Genomic DNA, 25035 nt, shown 5'->3' with positions numbered 1-25035 from the left:
AAAAACATTAATATAATATTGCAGTAATATTATACATTGTTATGTAATATGACAGAAATTTTGTAACATTACTACAGTATTACTCCTAGCTAACCATTTGCTGTCAAATTGTTAGCAGATTGCTAAAAATTTTTCGCGGAATCAGGCTGCCAAAATCATTGCCTACTGTGTCCTCGAGTGCGCCCTAATTGCAAGCAAAAATTGTCATCAAATCCTGATATCAAATTGAGTGCAAAACCAGAGCAGATCTGTCACTAGCAGTACAATGACAAATTCACGCAGCAAATTGAGAACAGATGTTGCAACGTAAACTCACAGCAGATTTGCGCCAAATATGCAGTAGATCTGTATTCATAAATGATGACAGATTGGTGACAGATTTGTTGAATCTTTTCGTTTTCACAATTATAATTTTATTTAAGAATTGACGTAAGCAATCGCCTGGGAAGATTTATTAATTCAGGAGTAGGAACAGATTGAATAATTTACCCCACTTCCTTCTTAGCATCTAATATTTTTTATAAGGGAGCCTTAATTGACCTATTTATTTTCTTCCTTCATATCGCAGGTATATCATCTATTCTAGGTGCAATTAATTTCACTAAATTTCTTGGAGTTAAATGTCACTCCAAAGAAATGAAAATACTATCAGTCCTGTATTATAAAAGTATAATGTGGCGGTCCTCTGCTACATCGGACACCTCCGCAGGCGCAGCGAAGGAAGGAAATTTTTGCTTACCTTAGTCGTACTGCGAGTAGTCTTTATGTAGCAAGCTGGCTGCATTTTACTCCTGAGAGAGTAGGCCGTCTATCAACGGTGCCGCACTTTTTATTGCTAATTTGACATTTCGACAGATCTGCTGCGTTTCTAGTATCAATCTGTCGCGCGCACATTGATGCACAAATGTTGTTGCATTTCTACAGGCAATTTGTTGACATTGTTTGCACTTTGATGTTTGTCGTCAATCTGTCATCAATACTTTTAATAAATCTGTTCGCAGTTCACTATTATTTTGTCATGTATACTGATGACAGACGTTGCTAAATATTTACTGAATATCTGCTAGTGGTGTTTGCAATGACAAGTTATGTTTCTCATTTGCTGCCTTTTTGGCAACAGAATCTGTTGCCAACATTTGTCACAGCAGAAATGGTTATCCGAGACTGTAATATTACATGCTGTGTGGAATTATTCTTTTGCAATTCCATCTTTTTTTTACAGTATTTGATGTTTTTTTTTGTAATAATCATATTAAATTAATTTTTATAGGTGCATCTGTGATATATTCCGATACAATTTGTGACTTGGGAGCAGCTGATGAATTGGCCAATTATGGTGAATATTCTGGCGCTCCTAGTGAACAACAAACTTACGAATATGCAAAAACTATATTGAGTTTGATGACAAAAGCAAAGCATCCTGATGGAAAAGTACTTATCATAGGAGGAGGAATTGCTAATTTTACAAATGTAGCTGCAACATTTAAAGGCATTGTTAAAGCTCTTCAAGAATATCAGCCTAAATTAGTGGAGCATGATATAAGAATTTTCGTAAGAAGAGCTGGACCTAATTATCAAGAGGGCTTAAGGTAAGGAAGATTTTTTTATTAGTTAATTTCTTGAGTGTGAAATTTTAAAATAATATTTCTATATATAATTTCAATATAGTAATTTATATATAACGTTTTTTGAGTTTGCTGAATAGTTAACGTCAGAATTTCTTAAATAATGAATTTAATAGATCATACAACTTGTAATTAAATACTTAGATTGTATTAGGTTTATTTTATTGTTTAACCATCCGCCTGTACACTGACCCCAAAAGGGAACCTCAAAAGGAAATTTTTCATTTTTGTACAACCACAAGACTGGTGATAAACGGAGCTTGGCTGCCCTTTAACAAATGACCAAAGTAATTATTAAAATTTAAAATATAATCACTTAAGAGTAATTAGGAATTTTTTTAGATTTTTTGCATGTATTTAACATTGTGAAAAAGAGGCAAAAAAGGAGTCAGTGTACGGACTGGTTAGTGAAAATAAGTATACAGACAGAGGGTTAATAATGTTTCTGAGATTGCTAAATATCATTGTTAATCATTGTTAATATAATAAATTTTGAATAATTTGTTTATAATAATTAGTTTATTATAAACAAATTTATATATAACAATATTATAAACAATATTTTAATAATTAGTTGCAAAATTGATTTTTGCAAAGTGCTTTTTATGTCAGAAATGTTTTTTATTTTTGTTCTTTTTTTATTATATTGAGTTATGCTGGTTTGACCATGGATTTTAATGAATGAATTAATAAATTTTAAGATGGCGAGTACATTAATTAAAAATTTCACAAAATGTTAAATAAATTTACGTATTTTAAACAATTAATGTGTGTGTGCGTGCGCGCGCGCGCGCAATTCTTCATTTGAAATAATAATTAAAGTTACATTTTGGTTGGAATAAGAACGTTTGTGATATTACTTAGGTTAAATTAGATGAAGTTTTATCTTAGTTATAAGATGTATTTTTTTAGAGGAGCATACACACACTTGGCGCCCTTTTTTATCTTTTTTAAGAAGATAATTTTGTTTGGATATCATGCATTTTGTAGTGTAAAGCATCTTATACGATAAAATCATCTGCTTTGTATTATAATCTCTTTTATTTCATTCTTATATTAAAGAACAACAGTTTTTTTTATAAAAGTTGTATGGGCGCACTGCAGTCAATATTTTGAAATTAAAAGCTGGTATTTATATTTAATGTTCCCAGCTAGCCAGGCCTGTTAAAATCACATATCGTGAAAGCTTTACAGCAAGAATTGTTTCAATTTTGACAACAATTTTATGACAATTGTCTGTTGCTTTCTCTTCTAAAAGTTTCGAGCAAATTTACGGCAAAAGTTTTCGTCACACGATGTTGCAAATAACAGAGAAAGACTTGTACATAAATATTACGTAGAGAAATTACAAGATTTGTTCCGACACGATAAAATGCAAAATTTAAGTAAATAACAGCAAACCTTGCTACACGACATGACAATAAATTTATGGCAGGAACAAGAAATCTTGTTAAGCACAAAATAACGGCAAATTAGTAGCAAAAACAAAATAAAACTTGCCGAGCACACTTTTGCAACAAAATTGTGACAAGGTATGTTCGTAAACAACTTAGTTTTTGCTGGCAAGGCTTGTCGTAAATAGTATGACGCACATTATATGCAAATGATAGGGTTGCATTATCGGGTTTTAAATTTTATTTCTGGGTGACTTTACTATCTATTTCGAGATGGCGCATTTCTCGTGAAAAAGATTTATCTACTGGATTAATAAAAGGGGCTCGTCGAGAACAGAGAACCAAATGTGATATGATCCCAGCTAGCAAAATGACGCAAACTTTGCGCGAAGTTTGCCGCAAACTCGAGCAAACCTTTGCAACAAAATTACGACAAGGTGTGTCCGCATTAAGCTTAGCTTTTGCTGGCAAGGCTTGTTGTAAATAGTATGACGCATATTTTATGCAAATAACAGGGTAAAATTTGTTAGTAAAGCATAACAACAAATTTGCAGCAAGAACAAGGCAAACCTTGCTGTACACAATATGATAGCAAATTTGTGGCAAGAATAGAGCAAACCTTGCTGTACATAGCATAATAGCAAATTTGTGACAAAAACGAGGCAAATCTTGCTATGCACAATATGATAGCAAATTTGTGGCAAGAACAGGACAAATATTGTCGAAATTTAGATCAACAAAAATGATTATTAGACTGAAATATTAGACTGATTAGTCCAATATCAAATGTGAATGGTGCAATCATACTTGGTTCTCTGTTCTCGACGAGCCCCTTTTATTAATCCAGTAGGTAAATCTTTTTCACGAGAAATGCGCCATCTCGAGATAGATAGTAAAGTCAGAAATAAAGTTTAAAACCCGATAATGCAACCCTGTCATTTGCATAAAATGTGCGTCATACTATTTGCGACAAGCCTTGCCAACAAAAACTAAGATGTTTACGGACACACCTTGTCGCAATTTTGTTGCGTAAATATGCTCGGCAAGTTTTATTTTGTTCTTGCTACTAATTTGCCGTTATTATGTGCTTAACAAGATTTCCTGTTTCTGCCATAAAGTTATTGTCATGTCGTGTAGCAAGGTTTGCTCTGTTATTTGCTTAAATTTTGCATTTTATCGTGTCGGAACAAATCTTGTAATTTCTATACGTAATATTTATGTACAAGTCTTTCTCTGTTATTTGCAGCATCGTGTAATGAAAACTTTTGCCGTAAATTTGCTCGAAACTTTTAGAAAACAAAGCAACAGACAATTACTTGTCATAAAATTGTTGTCAAAATTGAAACAATCCTTGCTGTAAAGCTTTCACGATATGTGATTTTAACAGGCCTGGCTAGCTGGGATATTGGACTAATCAGTCCAATATTTCATTTTTGTTGATCTTAATTTTGACAAGATTTGTCCTGTTTTTGCCACAAATTTGCTATCATATTGTGCATGGCAAGGTTTGCCTTGTTTTTTCCACAAATTTGCTATCATGCTATGTACAGCAAGGTTTGCTCTATTCTTGCCACAAATTTGCTATCATATTGTGTACAGCAAGGTTTACCTTGTTCTTGCTGCAAATTTGTTGTTATGCTTTACTAGCAAATTTTACCCTGTTATTTGCATAAAATATGCGTCACACTATTTACAACAAGCCTTGCCAGCAAAAGCTAAGCTTAATGCGGACACACCGTTGTAATTTTGCTGCAAAGGTTTGCTCGAGTTTGCAGCAAACTTTGCGCAAAGTTTGCGTCATTTTGCTAGCTGGGTTATATTGAAGATCGTCTTAAGTTTATCTTTAATACTTTAGAATAAAAGAAATAATGACATAGTGATAAACTAAAGACAATCTTAATATATAAATAATAAATATAAGATAAAACTATGAATACCACCTAAAAAGTATTAATAAAATAGATATTCTAGTTTATAAAAACTTGGTATCACTGCACAGTAACCAATATTTTAATCATATATTTAAAAATATATATTATTTAGGTTGAATTAGATCAAAAATTTTTTTCTACTCTATTATTATATTCTTTAATTTTTACTTGCAATTTTTTACTAATAATGTAATAAAAACTAAAAAGTAGTAATAAAGTAGATATTTTAGGTTATAAACTTAGTATCGATGTACAGTAATCAATATTTTAATTATATTCTTTAAAAATATGTGATTTAAGTTGAATTAAATCAAAAAATTTTTTCTACTTTATTATTATATTCTTTAATTTTTACTTGTAACTTTTTTCTAGTAATGTAATTAAAATTTAAAATTAATTGTCAATTTTCAATAACTGTTTTTGATAATATTAATTTTCATTCTTTGCCATACTAGGAACATATATAATTGCTGGTACCTAGGCGGTAAGTGTCCTTATCTTTGTTGCAATGTCATCAACACAATCGATGTACAATTCTATATCATCTAGCATCCTTTGTAAAAATGTAATACCGAGCAGTATTAAATTGGGCAGTAATTATTATTTATTTTGACTATTAAAAGTACTAACGGCAGTGATTTTAATATTTAAAATGAGTATTAATTACTGGCCAATTTATTACTGCTCAGTATTACATTTTTATAAGGGATGTTATCCATCTCATAATTAATTCCAATAACAAATTTATCAAAGAGCTCATAATAGTCATAATAGTTGTTTAGGTAATTGTTTAGAATCGTGGCTTTTTCCAATTTTGATGTTTTTCAAAAAAATTTTTTATGAAATAGTGTATTTTGTTGTCAAGTTGAAGAATTGCACGGGGGAAATAAAAAACTACATAAAATATTTTTTTACTAAAAAGTTACAGAAGTCAAAAGTCAAGTTTGTGACCTGCGATCACACACACACACACACGCACGCACGCACGCACACGCACACGCACACAATATATTCTTAGAAAACGCGTGTGCAGGGTAGGGGCGGAGCTCTCTCCTCGTAATTTTTTCTAACTCTAACCTAACCAATTTTATGTTGCTATTTGATAATGCAAAAATATTGGAAACGAACAGCATGGATTTTGTTTGGCGTGGAAAATTGTAAACCCATGTGGTACAGTACAAGCGTGGACCTCGTTTACTTTACGAGTTTATTAATATTACGGTAAAAGTGCCAAATGGGTTTACGACTTTCGGGCTTCCCCGATTGATTATCACTGTCGGAATCACAACAAAGATTTTTATAAAGAAACCTGCAAAAAAACTTCAAAATTAAGAAAAGCCACGATTCTGAACAATTACCAATGTTTAATACGTTTAATAATTTAAAAAACGATTAATAAATAATTTTTGATAATGACGTAATCTGAGAACATTTTTAGATAAAGATTTCATATGATAATGTAATAACCACATTTTTTTCTACATCAAATGTCGTAGTACTAGGTTAAAAATGTATCCCAAACGTTCTGCCCTTAAATATAGAATATTTTATTAAAATAAAAATTTTAAAATATTTTCATGACTCAAAGTGGCACTTTCTACTGTATTGTCCCCATTGTGTGGTTTTCACGTACAGGAATGTTGCAACTCGTACAAACGCACCAGTAATACCGATCTTTTTATAGTAAGTGCTCATCCGAACGAAATGTAAAAACGAAAAAACTATTTTGTATGGTGGTATCCGAACAAAATGCATATATAAATGTCAAATCGAGGTATAAACGTGCCTTATTTTCACTTTATATTTCTAGATTCTTAAGACTTTAAATTAAATTATGGTTAGTATTCAAACTTACTCCCTTTATTTGCTAAATTAGAAGATAAAATCAAATTTGCCTTGGGCTACAAAAATATCCCGGTATGGCATTCTAAGTTTAATAATGAGATGGAGGAGGTGCTGTGAGATATGCAGTTGTGCATTGATTAAGTGTTATAAGGATAAAGACTTTATCTCTTGTCACCAAGCAACCGGCAATTATATACGTGACTAATACGGCGAAGAATAAAGATAATATTATAAAAAATATATTTAGAATATATACTTAAAAACAATTATAATATAATTTTAGAATTTTATAATATATAATTTTCGAAATATAATTATTGATCACTTCTACTAATTAATAGTAACATTTTAAATAATTACATCATTAGAAGAAAGTTGCAAATATAAATATATATATATGCGCGCGCGCACACACAGAGCAGTAAGAAAAAGTTTATTTTTTTGTGAGGAATTATTATTATCTATAATTAATAAATAATTTTAAAGATATGTATTATTAATGTAAAAATTTCTGATATAAATATTTATATAATATTTACAAATATAAAATTTTTATGTTAAACTGTTCTCAGATCATATATCATTTTTGAAAATTAGTTTATTAATTAGAATTGTAATTATAATTTAAATAATTACATTATTAGTAATTGGGATTGTAACGACTGTTTTTCGCGCGGAGACTTTAGCTCGTCGGGAAAAGGGTCAGGGCGAAAAAGGCTCAGAGATAGCAAAAATGCAGTGGCTAGCTGGACGATACACTTTATTACTTATTTTACAGTACAGACAGGTTCGCGGATATTTACAGCGGGGGGAAAATTATATACAGAGGTTGGTGATGCGTTATGTACAATGGTATCTCGGCGATCAGCAACCGCGCGCGTGACAGCCAGCCGATCAGCTGCTTGGTACGGTGGGATGTCCGCGGCGTGCGGTGCGGCGGGCGGTGCGCGTAGTGAGCCCGACGTTCGGGACTTGGTGGCCGGCGGGTGTGCAGCGGGGCAGCGGTGCCGGTGGCTTCGGGTGCTTGGTGGTCGGCGGGCGCGCGGTGTGGAAGCGGGTGTCTCGCGTCCCGAAGCTTTTCCGTGAATTGCTGCGGCAATTCTGCGAATCGTGGTTTGGCTTCACGGAACGGCGTCGGCCCCGAGTACGCTCGGGGGGAGACGGAGAACACTCCGTGCCGGTTACCGGGCCGTGAGGATGTGGTTGGCAAGGATTCTAGCTAGCTGCCGAGAGCTCTCGGCGGAGACACGATCTACCCCCGTTGTTTGCTAGCGAGGAAGGAAACGAAACGAGCTAGGCCGAGAACTCTCGGCGATGACGCAGAACACTCCACCGTTTTCTGGCTCGTAAGGTTTAGTCTTCTCGTCGGAGCGAGTCGGGCGGGATAACGAGAAGTGTCGTTTATCGCTGCCGGGCGGCCTTATATATGGTCCCTGGCAGCGGCTCGGGAGTCTTCGGGACTCCTCGGCCTCCTCTCGGTTACATCTCCCCTCGGGCCGGGATGCTGGTTCGAGAGGAGGGGGGCGAAGTACCTCCGAGATGCGCGTCATCTCGGTGGCGTGGAGTGCTTATTGCGGGCACGCTTTGCCCGTTTCTTGGTCCGGCGGATGGTCAGCCGAGCCTCGCGGTCGCTGTTAGCCGTTTAGGAACGCGGTTCGTTACAGGATTAACAATTAATATTAGTATAGTAATATAGCAAATAAAAAAATTCTATACAATAAATTTTAAAAATTAGAAAATTAATTAGATTAATTTAGTTTTTTACTATTAATACAAATTTCTATTGAAAATATATGAACTTTATACTAAAATATTTTTAGATTATATAAATCGCTTTTTCTCCCTCTCTTCCCCACTCCTCGAGGTTTTACCATCGACCCGATTATCGATAATAATAAAGCACATTTCACAGAACTGTCTCGTAATCTCACATTGTGCGCCACTTACAACGAGTAATCTCATGCTGCGCGTCACTTACAGCGAACCACTATCATGCTTCTCGAAATTTATCATAACTTAGACTTCTCATATACAAAAACTAATTACAACAAAATTATTGTTGAAAGACACATTAGACACGGTATAACAAAATCATTGAATAAAGAGTAGAGGAAGGAGCATTTGCAGGATTTTTGAGAGTGGGAGGTGATACCGACTACGTCACACTTAGTTCATGAACACAGCCAATGGTGGACTTGAACGTCATCTCACGGATATAAGGATAGCATGTAAGTTCATAATACATACATACGTACACGTATATTATGTTACTTCCCAGATAGCCAAGCGTGATTAAGCATTTTAAAGAAACTAATGCACAAAATGTGTTGCTAAATATTTGCTATATATTTGCTGACATCGAAGTAGAACACGAATACAGCAATATGTCTGCTTATACATACAAACAGTTGGCGAAATTTTCCGAGCAAACAGTTCGCAATACTCATATATTATGTTGTTTACAACATGACAGCAACATGACGGCAATGAATGATTCAATCGAATGAATGATTATATCTTGAGCATCATGATGCAAACATGACAGCAACAACACATATATAATAATTTTCATTTGTTATTGCATATATGGCTTCAAACTATGACGTTTTTTAATTGTAGCTTATTGTTTACAAATTGCTGACAATATAAACTTGTCACACGTTTACGACAACTTTTCAATAAAAAGACGTCTATATTTTTGAAATTTAAATATAATTAATATTAATTTTTATAATTATACATACTTGGAAATATATATTATCCCAGGTAAACTATGATATATATATATATATATATATATATATATATATATATATACAGGGTGTTCCAGATTAACCGGAGGAGCCGGCATGTACGTATTCCTCATGAAAAACTGAGTCGAAAATGTCAGTAGCAAAATCTTGAGGGATCATTAGTTTTCAAATGGTAAGCCTTTGAAACCTTCCAGCCACAGGCCGTGAAGCTCGCGCTGTCAGGCGCGACGCAACTAAGCGGCCGGCTAGTCGCTTTGACGAGTATCGTTAAACGGTACCGAACGAATATAAATCTGTGAAATCTCTATTAATATTTGTTGTTGTATTCTTAAATCGAGTCCAATTTAATTGACAAAAAATATATTCAATTGTAAATTCGATAAAACGCCATTTATATCAATAAAAATTATGTGTTTCTGAAATACGTTTTATGTATAAATAAATTAATAAATAAAATCAATATTAATTAAATTATTTAATCAAATAATATTAAAAACATTAGTCGACAACATTTCCAAAACTTTTTTTCAAAAAGTTCTGTCACAAACAGTATTAAAAAACATTTACATTTGAAATTCGCATTTGATGTAAATAAATATTTCATATTTAGGAAATGAAATGAACGAAATTCCGAATTATGATATAAGAGGAAAAGGAAGTAATACTGTGAAGGCATCGACGTAAGTAAATAATAAGTATTATTATTACAAATTACATTTTGAATAATATTTTAGAAACTTTTAGAGTAGGTGTTCGAAATGGCCACCACCCATTTCAATACAAAGCTGAGCACGTCTAATCAAATTTTCTCTCGATCGTTGTATCATTTCAGGCGTAATGGTTGCAAGCGTCTCATCAATTAAAAGTTTAAAAAGTTTAAAAGTTTAATATTTTTCTAAAATATTATTCAAAATGTAATTTGTAATAATAATACTTATTATTTACTTACGCCGATGCCTTCCTTTTCCTCTTATATCATAATTCGGAATTTCGTTTATTTCATTTCCTAAATATGAAATATTTATTTACATCAAATGCGAATTTCAAATGTAAATGTTTTTTAATACTGTTTGTGACAGAACTTTTTGAAAAAAAGTTTTGGAAATGTTGTCGATGTTTTTAATATTATTTGATTAAATAATTTAATTAATATTGATTTTATTTATTAATTTATTTATACATAAAACGTATTTCAGAAACACATAATTTTTATTGATATAAATGGCGTTTTATCGAATTTACAATTGAATATATTTTTTGTCAATTAAATTGGACTCGATTTAAGAATACAGCAACAAATATTAATAGAGATTTCACAGATTTATATTCGTTCGGTACCGTTTAGCGATACTCGTCAAAGCGACTAGCCGGCCGCTTAGTTGCGTCGCGCTTGACAGCGCGAGCTTCACGGCCTGTGGTTGGAAGGTTTCAAAGGCTTACCATTTGAAAACTAATGATCCCTCAAGATTTTGCTACTGACATTTTCAACTCAGTTTTTCATGAGGAATACGTACATGCCGGCTCCTCCGGTTAATCTGGAACACCTTGTATATATATACATATATATATAAATTTAATTATAACTTTATTAATCATATTACACATAAACATAGTTACAAAATAAGAGATAAACATATATAAAATTAGCGACATATTATTCATTATTATATAAAAGAAAATACTTTATTGATGATTTATTATAGAAATGAAATGTAAAATAAAATAATTTTTTATACATATCCCAGGTAGTAAGATTTGTACAAGTAATATTTTGTAAATATTTGTAAATATTTCATAAATATTTTTATAATATTTATGATAAATCTTTATGATCTGTCAAATTTAAAACCACAAAAATATTTATAAAATATTTGGATAAATATTCAAATAAATATTATAAACATTTTGTAAATATTTTATAAATATTGTGTGCTGTCTGGGATATAATTCAGCTTTATCAAAAGAACACAACAAAACCATATTTTTATAAGTTATTCTACAGTAGCAGTAAAAAAACTTTAAATTTATATTTATTTATAAATATTATTTAACTATACGTTTCATGTTTCTGACATCTATTGAACTTATCTATAACAAATATGTATTCATGAGCATCAAGTGTCATGGATCATTGCGAAGTGCTAGGTTGCGTATGATCTTCGAAGTCAAGCAGTGTCGACGGCGGTTCAGAGTTGGATGGGTGACCGCAGAAATTTTATTAGGCAATGCCAGATGTGAGTATATTGTCAGCATATGAGCATTCATTATTTGACATATGTTGCCGTCATGTTGCTATTAACATGCTGTTGGTTGCGGATGGCATACCGATGATAACAAGTTGCCGTCAATTTGCTGTCAATACGCTGTTAATCACGGATGGCAAATTGACAACACGAGTTGTCGTCAAGTTGCTGTCACAAATCACTTTTTTGCGAGTAACAAATTGATGCTGACATATTGCAATCAATTTGCCGTTGTTAGAATTAGAATTCACGTGAGTTCAGTTCGACAGACATAATGCTGACGCACCTTGTTCTAAGTTTGTCAAAATTAGTTGCTTCAACGATTGTTGGCGATTTGACAGCAAACTCGCTGCATTTGGCTATCTGGGTATGACGTCATAGTTAGTTCGATTTTGGCTTCAGTTTTTTGAACAAATGCTCCTTCCTCTACTCTTTATTCTATGAACAAAATGCAATACTTCACGAAACTTATAACATAACCTCACACTGCACGTCATTTGGCGCAAACTATAAACTAACTATAGACCGAGCGTTAGGCTCTACTTAGGGCGAGGGGAGCTGTGATTTGCGGGAAGAAGAACATTCGTGCCAGCTTGGTTTATTTCGTAAGACTCGATTATGTTTGGCTAGTTAGCCGAACATAATCGAGATTTAATAGTTATTAAAATTATATTATAATTATTTTTAAGTATATATTCTAAATATATTTTTCATAATATTATCCTTATTCTTCGCCGTACTAGTCATATTATAATTGCCGGTAGCTTGGTGACAAGAGATAAAGTCTTTGTCCTTATAACACTTAATCAATGCACAACTGCATATCTCACAGCACCTCCTCCATCTCATTATTAAACCTAGAATGCCATACTGGGATATTTTTGAAGCCCAAGGCGAATTTGATTTTATCTTCTAATTTAGCAAATAAAGGGAGTGAGTTTGAATACTGACCATAATTTAAAGTCTTAAGAATCTAGAAATATAAAGTGATTTCTTCGGCTTTCTCTTCTTAACTGTTGGTTCTCGGGATGCGCCGAGCTCTTCTCTTTTTTCTCTATTCTCTGTTCTTCTTTCTAGGACCTAGAGTCTAGGTCCTAGAGAGAAGAACAGAGAATATAGAAAAAAGAGAAGAGCTCGGCGCATCCCGAGAGCCAATAGTTAAGAAGAGAAAGCCGAACATTTCCGATTGGTGACGAAAATGGCCGATCTGGTACATTCCCCTTATCGCGATTATCACTTACCTCTCGTAAAACGCTATAGTTTATAGTTTGTCTATGACGCAAACCAGGGGGCGACCCACCTGACCTCATACTAGTGATCCTCTAGGGAGTGATTAGACGAAGCGTCGCCATTTTGCTTAAAAGCGGAAGTAGTGTATTCATTTGATAGCTTTTACTGGACGAGTTCGTATAATAACCTGCATTACAGCCCGGCATATTTCCTTTTCTGTACAGCAAACTGCGGTAAACACGTCCTGATGTCCACACTAGTCCGTACTCGATCGAGTCTAATCAATCTAACCTGTCTAACCAAGACCAAACTCTTTTCTGACACTCTCTATCTCTCTTGCTTGCTCTTTCTCTGTCTATTTCCGGTTTTGAGCAAAATGGCGGCCAACCAATAGAAAACGATACCCGCGTTGTCCAATCACCCCCTGAGGATCACTACCTCATACACGATGCGAACACCACATGATAGCAAATATGCGAGATAGACATTCTTTCCCCTTACGTCGACCTTTTTATAGATACCTACAAATAAAATTTTATATTTCAGACTTTGCGTCGCAATATCTTCACTCATAAGGCACATAGAGGAAAAATAAAAAATTCGTTTTTTTATACAAATCGACCTCAAGCTTTCGATTGAACCTAGTTAGAACTCGATCGGTTTGGCCGTTTCTGAAATCCGATAATTTCGGGTGCTTGCAAGTCGCGTACTTGCGTAAAGAACACGGTTGGTCTCGCGCTGCGCGTTTACTTGACGTGAGCCACTACCGTGGCTGCGTTCGGAAACCTTGTTTCACATTCAACGAACAACAATGATAGAATGATACCCGAGAACACTCAGGTGATGTTTCCGAACGCAGCCCGTGTCTCTTCATATAATTTGTATAGCCGAGAATATATAATTGCTATTCAGATTTTATTTCTTTAATTCTTTTTGTGTGAATGTTTAAATTTGTATAATATTTCTTTAAAATGCGCACTATAGAAAACACAAACTCTAATTATTCTACATGAGTTTTTAACATGGAGCGAGATTCACCTCCTCCCTGTTTATGAGGTCTATGATTGAAATCTAAATGACAAAAACTTCGTTTTTTATAAAACATTTTTTGTTAATAACTTTTTTTAACGGATAATGAGCGATAACTAAAACCTTTTTAAGTTACTCAAGAGAGTGACCTTGATAACATATCAAAATTATTGAGGCGACCTTCAGTACATATTTTTATGAAATTATTTAGTTTTTTGGGTGAAAAAGAGGAAAATGCTTGTTAGCATTATTATTGATTTTATATCGTGATATTATTGTTCATTTTATAACTGTTTTAAAGATTAAAAAATTTATTCTGCACACAGCTTAGTAAACTTGGTATATAAAATTACATAAGTAAATATCAGTATAACGATCCAGCTATGACTATATAAGGTTTATTCTTTATTATAGTTGTGTATCGGTCTATAGTATCTTATTAGCAATTGTTTAATTTTTAATTTTTTATATATTTTTTATTTTATATGCTTAAAAATTTATTTTTTAGTTAAAAATATTTACAAAAAATAACTTTTTTAAAGTTATTTTAATGTTGCTACAATATTAACAAATAATGAAAACAGATCAATGTAGATATAACATTTAAAAAATATTTACATTTTAATATTCAATGTTACTATGTCACAGCAACATTTTTTCATTGTTTTGTTCTATATGAGTAGACATCATTCGCACTCAAGGAGTTAATAATATAATACTTATGTATATGTGTATATTTATGTACATATGTAATATTACAAAAAACATTTTAATAGGATTATACGGGAAGTTGGTAGACGTTTAGGCATTCCTGTTCATGTATTTGGTCCCGAAACGCATATGACAGCTATATGTGCAATGGCACTAGGAAAGAAACCAATTCCTGATCCGGAAGCTCAGGAATTCTCAACCGCGAATTTTCTTTTACCATCTGGACAAGATGTTGGACCATCGTGTACACCGTCTAAAAATAACGTACAATCATCATCAGAACAGTCCAAATTAAAAACTGCAGATGCGATAGATTCAAGCAATGACAACAGACAACTTTTTAGCAATAAAACGAAATCTATTATTTGGGGTATGCAAACAAGAGCAGTACAAAGTATGTTGGATTTTGATTTTGTTTGTCGAAGATCCGAGCCATCCGTTGCCGCTATTGTTTATCCTTTTACTGGTGATCACAAACAAAAATTTTATTGGGGTCACAAAGAGGTGAGTTTAAAATTTTAAAAATTACAGTCTAAAAAACAATAAATATATTAAAAGAAAACAGGAAGAACTATCTTTTTAATGTTTTTTTAAATATTTTTATAAATTAATTAGATATTTATATGACATTATTTATAATAGAAATTATTTAGTAATTATAGATTAACACATTATATTGAACAAAAGTTCTTTAGCTAAACAGTGTTAACATAATTAATACAGAATTGAAGCACAAGACTAAAAAGTTAGAAATATATATAGAGGAGAAAGTGGTAATATAGCCACTGCAAACAATACGGCCACTCATATCATCTCTGTTATTAGCTGACGAATACTAGTAATTATTTATGGCATTATTTGTTTAGTAGTCTGTCGTTATATAATGACGATAATATGACAAAATACAACAATCAACATTTGTTACAAGGCATTTTACTTTTGAAACTTTAGGAGTATGCTATGGGATTAAATTATTGGAAGAGAATTATACAAATTTTAGAAGGTCAATGATTCAATTTTGAAAAAAGGCATGTTAATAATTTGTCATTATTTTTTTCATGATATTAATGGTTTTGGGTTGTCAAATTTATGATTTACTTCACTTTGTATAATTTTAAACATAATTTTAATTAAATTGTATAAAAAGCAGAAAGAAAAAGGAAGAGAAAGAAAAAAATAAACAGAGAAAAAGAAAAAAATTAGAAATAGTAAGAAATAAGAAGGAAAAATAATAAAATAAAGTTAGACATGTATATAAATTATAATTAATGTGTAAGTAAATAATGTGGTGTCTAAGAAAATGCTAAAAAGTTTGTTATTGTCAAATTCTTATACAAACTTCGAAAATTTGTATCTGGCAGCATGAATACAGATAGAATATAATATGAATTTTTTGATAGAAAAAAACGAAGAATATTATAAAGAAAAATTTAACTAAAGTTAACAAGAGAAAGAAGAAAGAAAAGAAAAGAACACACAAGAGAATTGATAGAAAAAAATAGAAAGAGGAAGTAAGAGAAAAAGAAAAAAAGAAATAAGAAGGAAGAAATAAAAAGACATATTAGGTAATAACAAAATGGGGAATAACATCGTGTAGTAATGTTTATATATGTACGTATATGCATATAAGCATATGTATGCATATACATACATACATATATATATATATATATATATATATATATATATATATATATATATATATCAGGGACCCGGACCGAATGAAATTAAGGTTCGGTTACGGTTACTGTTTAATAAAAAGATTTGAAAACCGGTTACGGTTTCAGTTTCGGTTTCTTGGCAAATACAAAAACCCAAAACCGTTTAATTACGGTTTTTTTTCGGTTTTTTTCGGTTACGGTTCCAATTCTTCTAATATTATTATTTAATAAGTAATTATGTAATAGTAATTATTACATAATTTCTATTTATATTTAATAATTTATAATATTTAATATATTATTAAATATTATAATATTTAATAACATTTAAAATGTTTAATAATAATTTATAAAAAATTATTTACGTATGAAAAAAGGAATCAATTTGAATTGTGCTACCAATAAACTTATTGTTTCAAAAAAAGATGATTAAATAAAAGAAATAAAAGGAAAAGGCAAAAAAGTATGAGTAGTTAGACAAGAATCCACAAAGTTGCAAATAAAGAGTAATAAGCAAAATATGTACAATAATTTTTTGTATTCAGAATATATACAGGGTGTTCCACATCAGGTATGCAATACTTCATGGAAAGATAGACGGGATCAAGGTGAACATAAAAGTCCATTATAGTTTTTGGATATCTCCAATGATAGCCGAGATATTAATTTTTCAAATTGTACGAATAAGAGCGCGCTGAGCCGCTCGAGCTATAGCACTACTGTGTCAGTCAGTAGCTGTCGGCGGCAGCTTGAGTGGCTTAGCGCTTTCCTTGGCGTGTTCTTATTTGTACAATTAAAAAAATTAACATCTCGGCTATCATTGGAGATATTCAAAAACTATAGTATACTTTTATGTTGACCTTGATTCCGTCTATCTTTCCATGAAATGCATATCTGATGCAGGACACCCTATATAAAAAAACATACAAACATGTAGTAATGAGACTAAATGCAGTGGTAATAAAACTAATATGGTACGCTGTAGTACATCTTAAACTAAAAACAGTTTTAATAGAAAACACTATGTTCATGTCACATACGATTGTTGCAATTTCATAATTGCAATCTCAGTTCAAGGATGTCACATTAAAAACCAGTTAGATATAGGAAGCAGTAATATTCAATTAGACTCGAAGTATTATTAAGTAAAAATAATATTAAAAAAACGACAAAAAATTTAAATGAAAAATATAAAAATATTATGTAAAAGTAAATTTAAAAAACTGTAAACCTAAAAAAATTTAATGGTTTTTCCGGTTATGGTTTTGGTGCTGTAAATTTAGCAGAATTTGGTTATGATTTACGGTTTCGGTCCGGTTAAAAAACCGGTTATGAACCGGTTATTGGTTTATATATATATATACATTCATATTATATGTATATATGAATCGCACGCTTATCCTCTTTGTTTCACGTATGCGTGATGGCGTGTCCCACTTGCGCCACGCATGCGCATGAGTTTTGTACATAGGTTTTGGAACCATATACTTGAGTCAAGTCAGCAGTCTATGGGAAATATAAATGTCTATGGGAAAGACCAAATATATAGAAATTGAAAAAATAAATTTTGACAAAGAAAAAGTTAATGATATAATGAAAGGGATTACAAAAAATAAACAGCGCAATTACAAAGAAAATTTTTATTAAAAAGCGCAAAATAGGATACAGTGGTGGGACAAAGATTGTACAAATAAAAAAGTGGAAGCAAGAAAAGCGTTAAGAAAATGAAAAGAGGACTAGAAAATAAAAAAATATTTACAAAGAAAAAAAGAGTATAGAAATGTCTGTGAAGAGAAAAAGGAATACTACAAGGAAAGTAAAAGCAAAGCTCACATGAATAAAAGAGAAAAGTCAAGCATGAGTTTATATTAATAGAGAAAGAAAGGAGAAAATAGGAATTGTAACAGAAATAAATATAGAAGAATGGAGAAAATATTTTAAGGATCTATTGGATGGAGAAGACACGTGTACAAAAGTGTGAAAGGAAGAGTAAGAAACAGAATTGGAAGATAACCAAATAAACAAAGCCGAAGTAAAGAAGCAAATCAACAGGTTAAAGAAAAGGTTAAAGCAGCAAGAGAAGATAAAGTCAAAAATAAAGCTCGGGATATACGAAAACCCAAAGTTTGTCAGAAGATTAACAGAAATAATTAACACAATGTAAGAGACGGACTACCAGAGCGATGGAAAGAAAGACTGATAACGCCAAAAAGGGAGATGGGAAGAAAACTACAGAAGAATAGAACGCAATGTATAAAATATATACAATGATACAGTATAGAGAAAAGACTTAAGGACGAAATAAAGAGTAAAAAGATAATACCAAAAACATAGATAGGATTTAGAAATAAAAGAAGTACAATATATAACATCTTTATTACGAATTACATACTAAACCGATAGATGAAGAAAGGAAGACAGTTATGTGCCTTTGTTGCAGATCTGAGCTCGGCTTTCAATAGGATAAACAAAGATAAATTGAAGAAGATGATACAAGAATATGGTATAACACACAATTAAGGAACAGAATTACTTTACAGGGGAACAAAAAATGTAGTTAGAATAGATGAAAAAATATTAGAAGGATTTTAGACGACGAAAGTAGACATCCTTGTGCTTACTGAGTCCGAATTTACGTTATACATGGCAAACTTAGAAGAACATATAAAAGGAGGACAAGCATAGGAATCATAATAAGTAGGGAGAAAATTTTATCACTAGCTTATGCGGATGATGAAGTGTTAATAGCGAAAGGCTCTAAGGAATCGAAGGAAATTATAAATAGATTTCTCAAATCATATTTTCAGAGAAAAAAAGAGCTAAATTTAAATATAGGAAGGTCTAAAGTTTTAGTGTTTATAAAAGGTAATGGAAAGAAAAATAAAAAAATTGGAAGTGGTGAAAACCAAAGAAGCTAAATGATTCAAATATTTAGGGTATTATTAAAAAAAAACGGAGAGACACACACAAGAAAGACAGTTAAAAAAGAAAGGATCCAGTGGAATAGGCATGGGGAATAGGACAATGAAAATTAAAAAATTGTTTTGAAAGAAGACTAAGAATGTTTTACAGTTTAATAAAAAATAATTTACTGTATTCAGCTAAAATTTGGACTGAAAAGAAATAAAAGTTGAGAGATTTCAAAAGAAGTATATCAGATCAACTTTAGGTTTAGATTTTAACATTCCGATATATAGTACTAAAGAAGACAAAAACAAATAAAGTAAGGATAGAAGCTCGAAAAAGAGTGGTGAAATATAAAGAAAAGAAAAAAAGAGTAAAGAATAAGATAATTCTGGAATGTTGAAGAGAAATTAAAGGAAAGAAGGAAGAAAAAAGATCGAAGTAAGAAAAGAATGAAATAAGATAATTATAAGTTAAAGTTAGTAAATGTTCAGGAAATAGATAGGCTCAGATTAGAAGAGAAGGAGTATGCAGAAGGGTTAGAAAAGATAAACAGAGACGAACAAAAACAAGAAACATGAAAAAATAATGTGGGCAAAATATAATAGACTGTACAAAAAAATAAAAATAGATGAGAAGCCTTTGTACATTTTAGTGGAGTATAAAGATAGGGATCAGTCAATGATAGCGAGATTTAAGTGCGGAAACGAGGCATTAGGGAATAGATATTGGAAAAAAGAAGTGTAGGCTAGGCAATTTAAAAGTAGAGACTTTAGAACACTTATTAGGAGAATTTACAGAATTGCGAAGACAAAATTTCTCTATTAGCCCAGGTAGCAAACACAAGTCATTTTGACGTCAAATTTTGGTCATTTTCTGACTATTATTGACGTCACTAATTGACGTCTTAATGACATTAAAATGATGGTCTAATGTCACAGACTGTTGACGTCACAATAAAGACGACATTTTAACGTCATTTTTATGACTATCACAGGTAGTAAAAGTCGCCGTTATTTTGACGTTTCAGAAAATATTTCGGATACATGTCCTATAAATGCAGCACTTGCATTGTGAAAATATTGAAATAATATAATTATAATGTAAAAAAAAAATAAATTTACGTTTCTCAACAAGCATTGTTATCCCCACTACACCATAGTCACATCTGGCATTGCCTAACTTCTGCGGTCACCCATCCAACTCTGAACCGCCGTCGATATTGCTTGACTTCGAAGATCGTACGCAACCTAGCACTTCGCGATGATCCATGAACACTTGATGCTCATGAATACATATTTGTTATAGATCAGTTTAATAGATGTCAGAAACATGAAACGTATAGTTAAATAATATTTATAAATAAATATAAATCTACAGTTTTTTTTACTGACTTTTACATGTCCGAAATAGTGGAATAACTTATAAAAATGTTTTTGTTCTGTTCTTTTGATAAAGCTAAATTATATCCCAGACAGCAGACAATATTTATAAAATATTTACAAAATATTTATAATATTTATTTGAGTATTTTATAAATATTTATCCAAATATTTTATAAATATTTTTGTGGTCTTAGTTTTGACAGATCATAAAGATTTATCATAAATATTATAAAAATATTTATGAAATATTTATAAATATTTACAAAATATTACTTGTACAAATCTTTATTTTTTATTTACCATAAACATTGTATAAAATATTTAGTCTATATTTCAATATCTTGAATAAAGATTTTTTCTTCATGTACTATATATAAAATATGTATAAAATATTTATATAATATTTTTAAAAAATTAATATTAAAAAATATTTATAAATATTAAAAAAAAATATTTATCATAAATATTGTGTGCTGTCTGGGATAATTCTAAATATAGAGATTAATGTTGATTAATATACATATATAGTCTTTGAAATCAATAGTTTTTTTATGTTTGTTTATATGTTTATATGTTGGATTATGTTCATACAAATTAATAAAAAATAAACGCATAAAATTCAAATTATTATATTTGCTAACCGAGAAGCAGGATTGAATTAATACGTCATAATAACGTCACGGAATGACGGCGAAAAATAGGACCAAAATATTACGTCATAAAGATGTCATTAACCCAGTGAACACAGTAATATAGCAATGTATATTGCAAATAGTAGCAACGTAACAGCAATGTAACCGAATATAACAGGTTACATTACTCCGATGTTACATGTAACTTACATGTAAGTTACAATTTTCGACTCAGCATTTCTGTTTCACGCATGATACGCATGATGCATCACCTTTCCCAGTAAACAATATGTTGTCAAAAAGATCTCTAAAAAATATCCCGTTTCTGAAAATGATAACATAAAGAGACTTCTAAAAGATAACATAATGATGTCAGAATGTTAACCAATGTGCCGTTTTTTGAGAACAGAAAGATATCATGAAACTGATATCTAAAAGATTTCTTAAATTGGATATCTTTAAACTGCAACTAGAGATAAAAAAATAAAATGAAAATTTTATTTTTTTTAATTATTTTTATCAACAGTACATACTAAATTTAGGACCAACTTTTATTAATTAATTAAATTTAAATTATATTATTTTATTTTATTCTTACTTGCCGCTAATAGGTTTTGAACCCGGAACCTTAGTATGACGAATCTTGTACTCTATTTGCTACGCCAATTTGACTTATCGATATGGGTACTTGTTATTGTTTACATATACCTACATGTATAAACTGACGCAATTATATAATTTTATATAAAAGCAATTATATTTTACAAAACACTAAAAATAAATAGCATTAATTTATTTACTTATTAATTTCATTGTTAAATTTATCTTTTTCCATAACCATAATAATTTGATGGAAATTGCGATCTATTTAGCACTAATACTTTGAAGCGTTCAAATGGTTAATTAGATGGTTAACTATATAGATTATTCTAAGAAAAATTGAATAGTACATTTATTATTCTGTTTTTGTTCAGTACATGATGAATTTAGATTTTGTGCATTTTTTTGTGCGCAGTAATTGTAGACAAACCGTTATTTTTGAAAACATTATCTCTATGATAATTTTTTTAAATATCAAATGGATCTTTCATTTAGGATGTTATAGTGTTGTCTGAATTCTGAGTCAACTACGACACGCATGAACGGCTAAAAAATCGGACAGCATTGTGATATCTTTTATAAGACATTAAGCTGATATCATTTAGCTGATGTCATAAGGAATAACATTTTCAAGAAACTTAAATGAAACTCTTTAATGAGATATCTCAAAGACTTCTCTTATAAATGTTACCATTTTGACATCATTTCTAAGATATCTAAATGTTTTTTTTTTAAAGTTCTTTTAAAGTTTTTATTCTGACAAGCGTGTTGCTGGGTTGTTGTTTGTCAAACGTTAAACGAGGATGAACAATGCATTATGCGTATCATGCGTGAAACGGAACGCAGCCAGGCCGGTATTTATAGTTGGATCTTATATATTTAAGATCATCTTATTAAATATCTGTCTTAAGATGCCATCAGCCAATCACAGAGCTGTATTAGCATTAAGACAGTGCTTGAGACGATCTTGAAATAAGATTCGACTTAATGAATACCGGCCATAGTATATATGTTATCCTTGTTGTTCATTGAATGTTAAACAAAAATACGATACGTATATAATAATATTAATATATATTATATTAATAATATATATAGATTGAGGCACTTAATTTTGAGTGATGTTTTTGAGCGCAGCCCAGCAGATATACGGATTATTAAATTGATCTTATAAATAATTTATAATTTATAACTTATTTATATATTAAATTTCACTTTTGCATTGTTCCGTAATAACATTGATACAAGCGTGTTATGTTACGATTATACAATTTTTGTTACATAACTGTAACGCCAAAACGATGTATAACAGTTATATTACTTGCGTATAACAAATGTAACATAACAGGTTATTTCCATGTTATATAGCACCACATGTAACATAACAGGTTATTTCCATGTTGTATAGCACCACATATCACAAGAATAACAATGTTACATTACATGTAACTTCCAAGTTATATTGCCGCTATAAAACGTGTTTACTGAGTAAATAACGTCAATATGTCGTCATTTAAATGTCATAGTCGCATTTTGGTCATAGGACATCATTCGTATTAATATGACCAAAATTTGGCGTCAAAATGACTTGTCTTTGCTACTTAGGTAGGAAAATGTTATCAGAGGTAAATATAAGTACAAAATGAATGAAAAATGCATTAAAGACGAGAAAAGACGAGAAAGAAAAGCATAAATAGTCGTTAAGAATCCTATGTTGTTATGTAATTAAGCTATGTAACCTTTCAAAAGCCAAAAGGTTTAAGAAAAAAATGAGTTTTGTATATATTATATGCAATAGTAATTTTATGCAGGATATAATAACAAATAAAAAAATAACAGTTGGCGCGCGCGAAGCGCGCGCTTAATCTAATCCATAGTAAAAAAGGCCGTGGAAACCATAGACATAGTATGAATAGACGGAGCCATTGCCTTTCCCTTCTCATGGAGAACTGACCCCTGCAAATAATGGGAGCGAGATAGACATATGAAGTGTCCTACACTCTCTTCGTCTTTTCGCGCATGCGCAATACAATACTGATGTGCTAAGCATATGTCTGATGCTAAGTTCAAACATGAAAATTTTACTTTTTTGAAGTGAGTTGAGAAAGGGACCTTCTTAGCAACCAAACAAAAATGTTTTTTTTTGTAAACAACATTTCGACGCTTCATCATATTACGCATGCGCGAAAAGAGAAAGAGAGTGGAAGACACTTCATATATGTGTCTCGCTCCCATTATTTGCAGGCGTCAGTTGTAGTGACGTCATGCTCCGTCTATTCATACTATGTCTATGGTGGAAACGCGAAAAGTTCGCTCGTGGTCAAGCGATATTGTTGCCGCTTTTCCGCGATGTTGATTGGTTCTTTTGCTTAACTCACTTCGTGTTGCGAGAGTTGTAATTTGACGATTTAATTTTGACAGTCTAGTTAATAGGCACGCGCTGCGTGCTAGTCCACTTTGCAAAATGGAGATGTTACCATTATATTATTACCGCTTTTTCGCCACATTGATTGGTTCTCTCGCTGCGCTTACTTCGTGTTGCGAGAGTAACTGTCATTGCGATTGAATTTTGACAGCTGTCAAATTTGTATAAACGGTTATCTATACAATTATTGTTGTAGTTTATTTTCAAAAAACAAAAAGTTAACCTTCGGAGAACACATAGGATCAATTTAACCCTTACCTCGAATTTGATCATAAATATTTTGAAAGCATTTTGAAAATTGGCAGGCCTGAGGCCTTCTACCTGTAGTTTGGGGTACTAACTATATGTTAAAATGCTCCTTTTGTAGAGCACAACACCTAATAGGCGTTGGGCATTATTCGAATGCGGTGCAGGGTCATTCTGACCCTGTTATATACTAAACATCGGTTTTTCAATAGTGAGCACGATGGCATATAGTTTGCGGCCACGTATTCAGAATGCCTTAGTACGTGTCGAACAAGAATATTTTGATGGCAACAGTTCTTCTGAGGTGAATAATGTGTCAGTACAGTCAAACACTGACACGTTGTATTTAGATTATAGTGAAGCCGTCGCCGACAATAAATAAGTTAACTTTTACCAAGTCATTTAAATAATAAAATATTCA

General features: G+C 31.5%; 1 protein-coding gene across 9 annotated transcripts in view; it reads left to right on the top strand.

The window, feature by feature from the left end:
- Nucleotides 1-25035, top strand: part of LOC105839063 (ATP-citrate synthase) — an 83949-nt gene that overhangs the window by 31086 nt on the left and 27828 nt on the right. For all 9 annotated transcript variants that reach the window (XM_036287851.1, XM_036287844.1, XM_036287849.1 and 6 more), the window contains 2 exons: nt 1271-1589; nt 14827-15265. In XM_036287851.1, the coding sequence (XP_036143744.1) occupies nt 1271-1589; nt 14827-15265 (758 nt within the window). The remainder of the gene's footprint in view (nt 1-1270; nt 1590-14826; nt 15266-25035) is intronic.

Source organism: Monomorium pharaonis, chromosome 6, assembly GCF_013373865.1.
Source record: "Monomorium pharaonis isolate MP-MQ-018 chromosome 6, ASM1337386v2, whole genome shotgun sequence".
In the NCBI taxonomy this organism is placed as follows: domain Eukaryota; kingdom Metazoa; phylum Arthropoda; class Insecta; order Hymenoptera; family Formicidae; genus Monomorium; species Monomorium pharaonis.
This window is presented reverse-complemented; position numbering and strand designations above follow the sequence as displayed.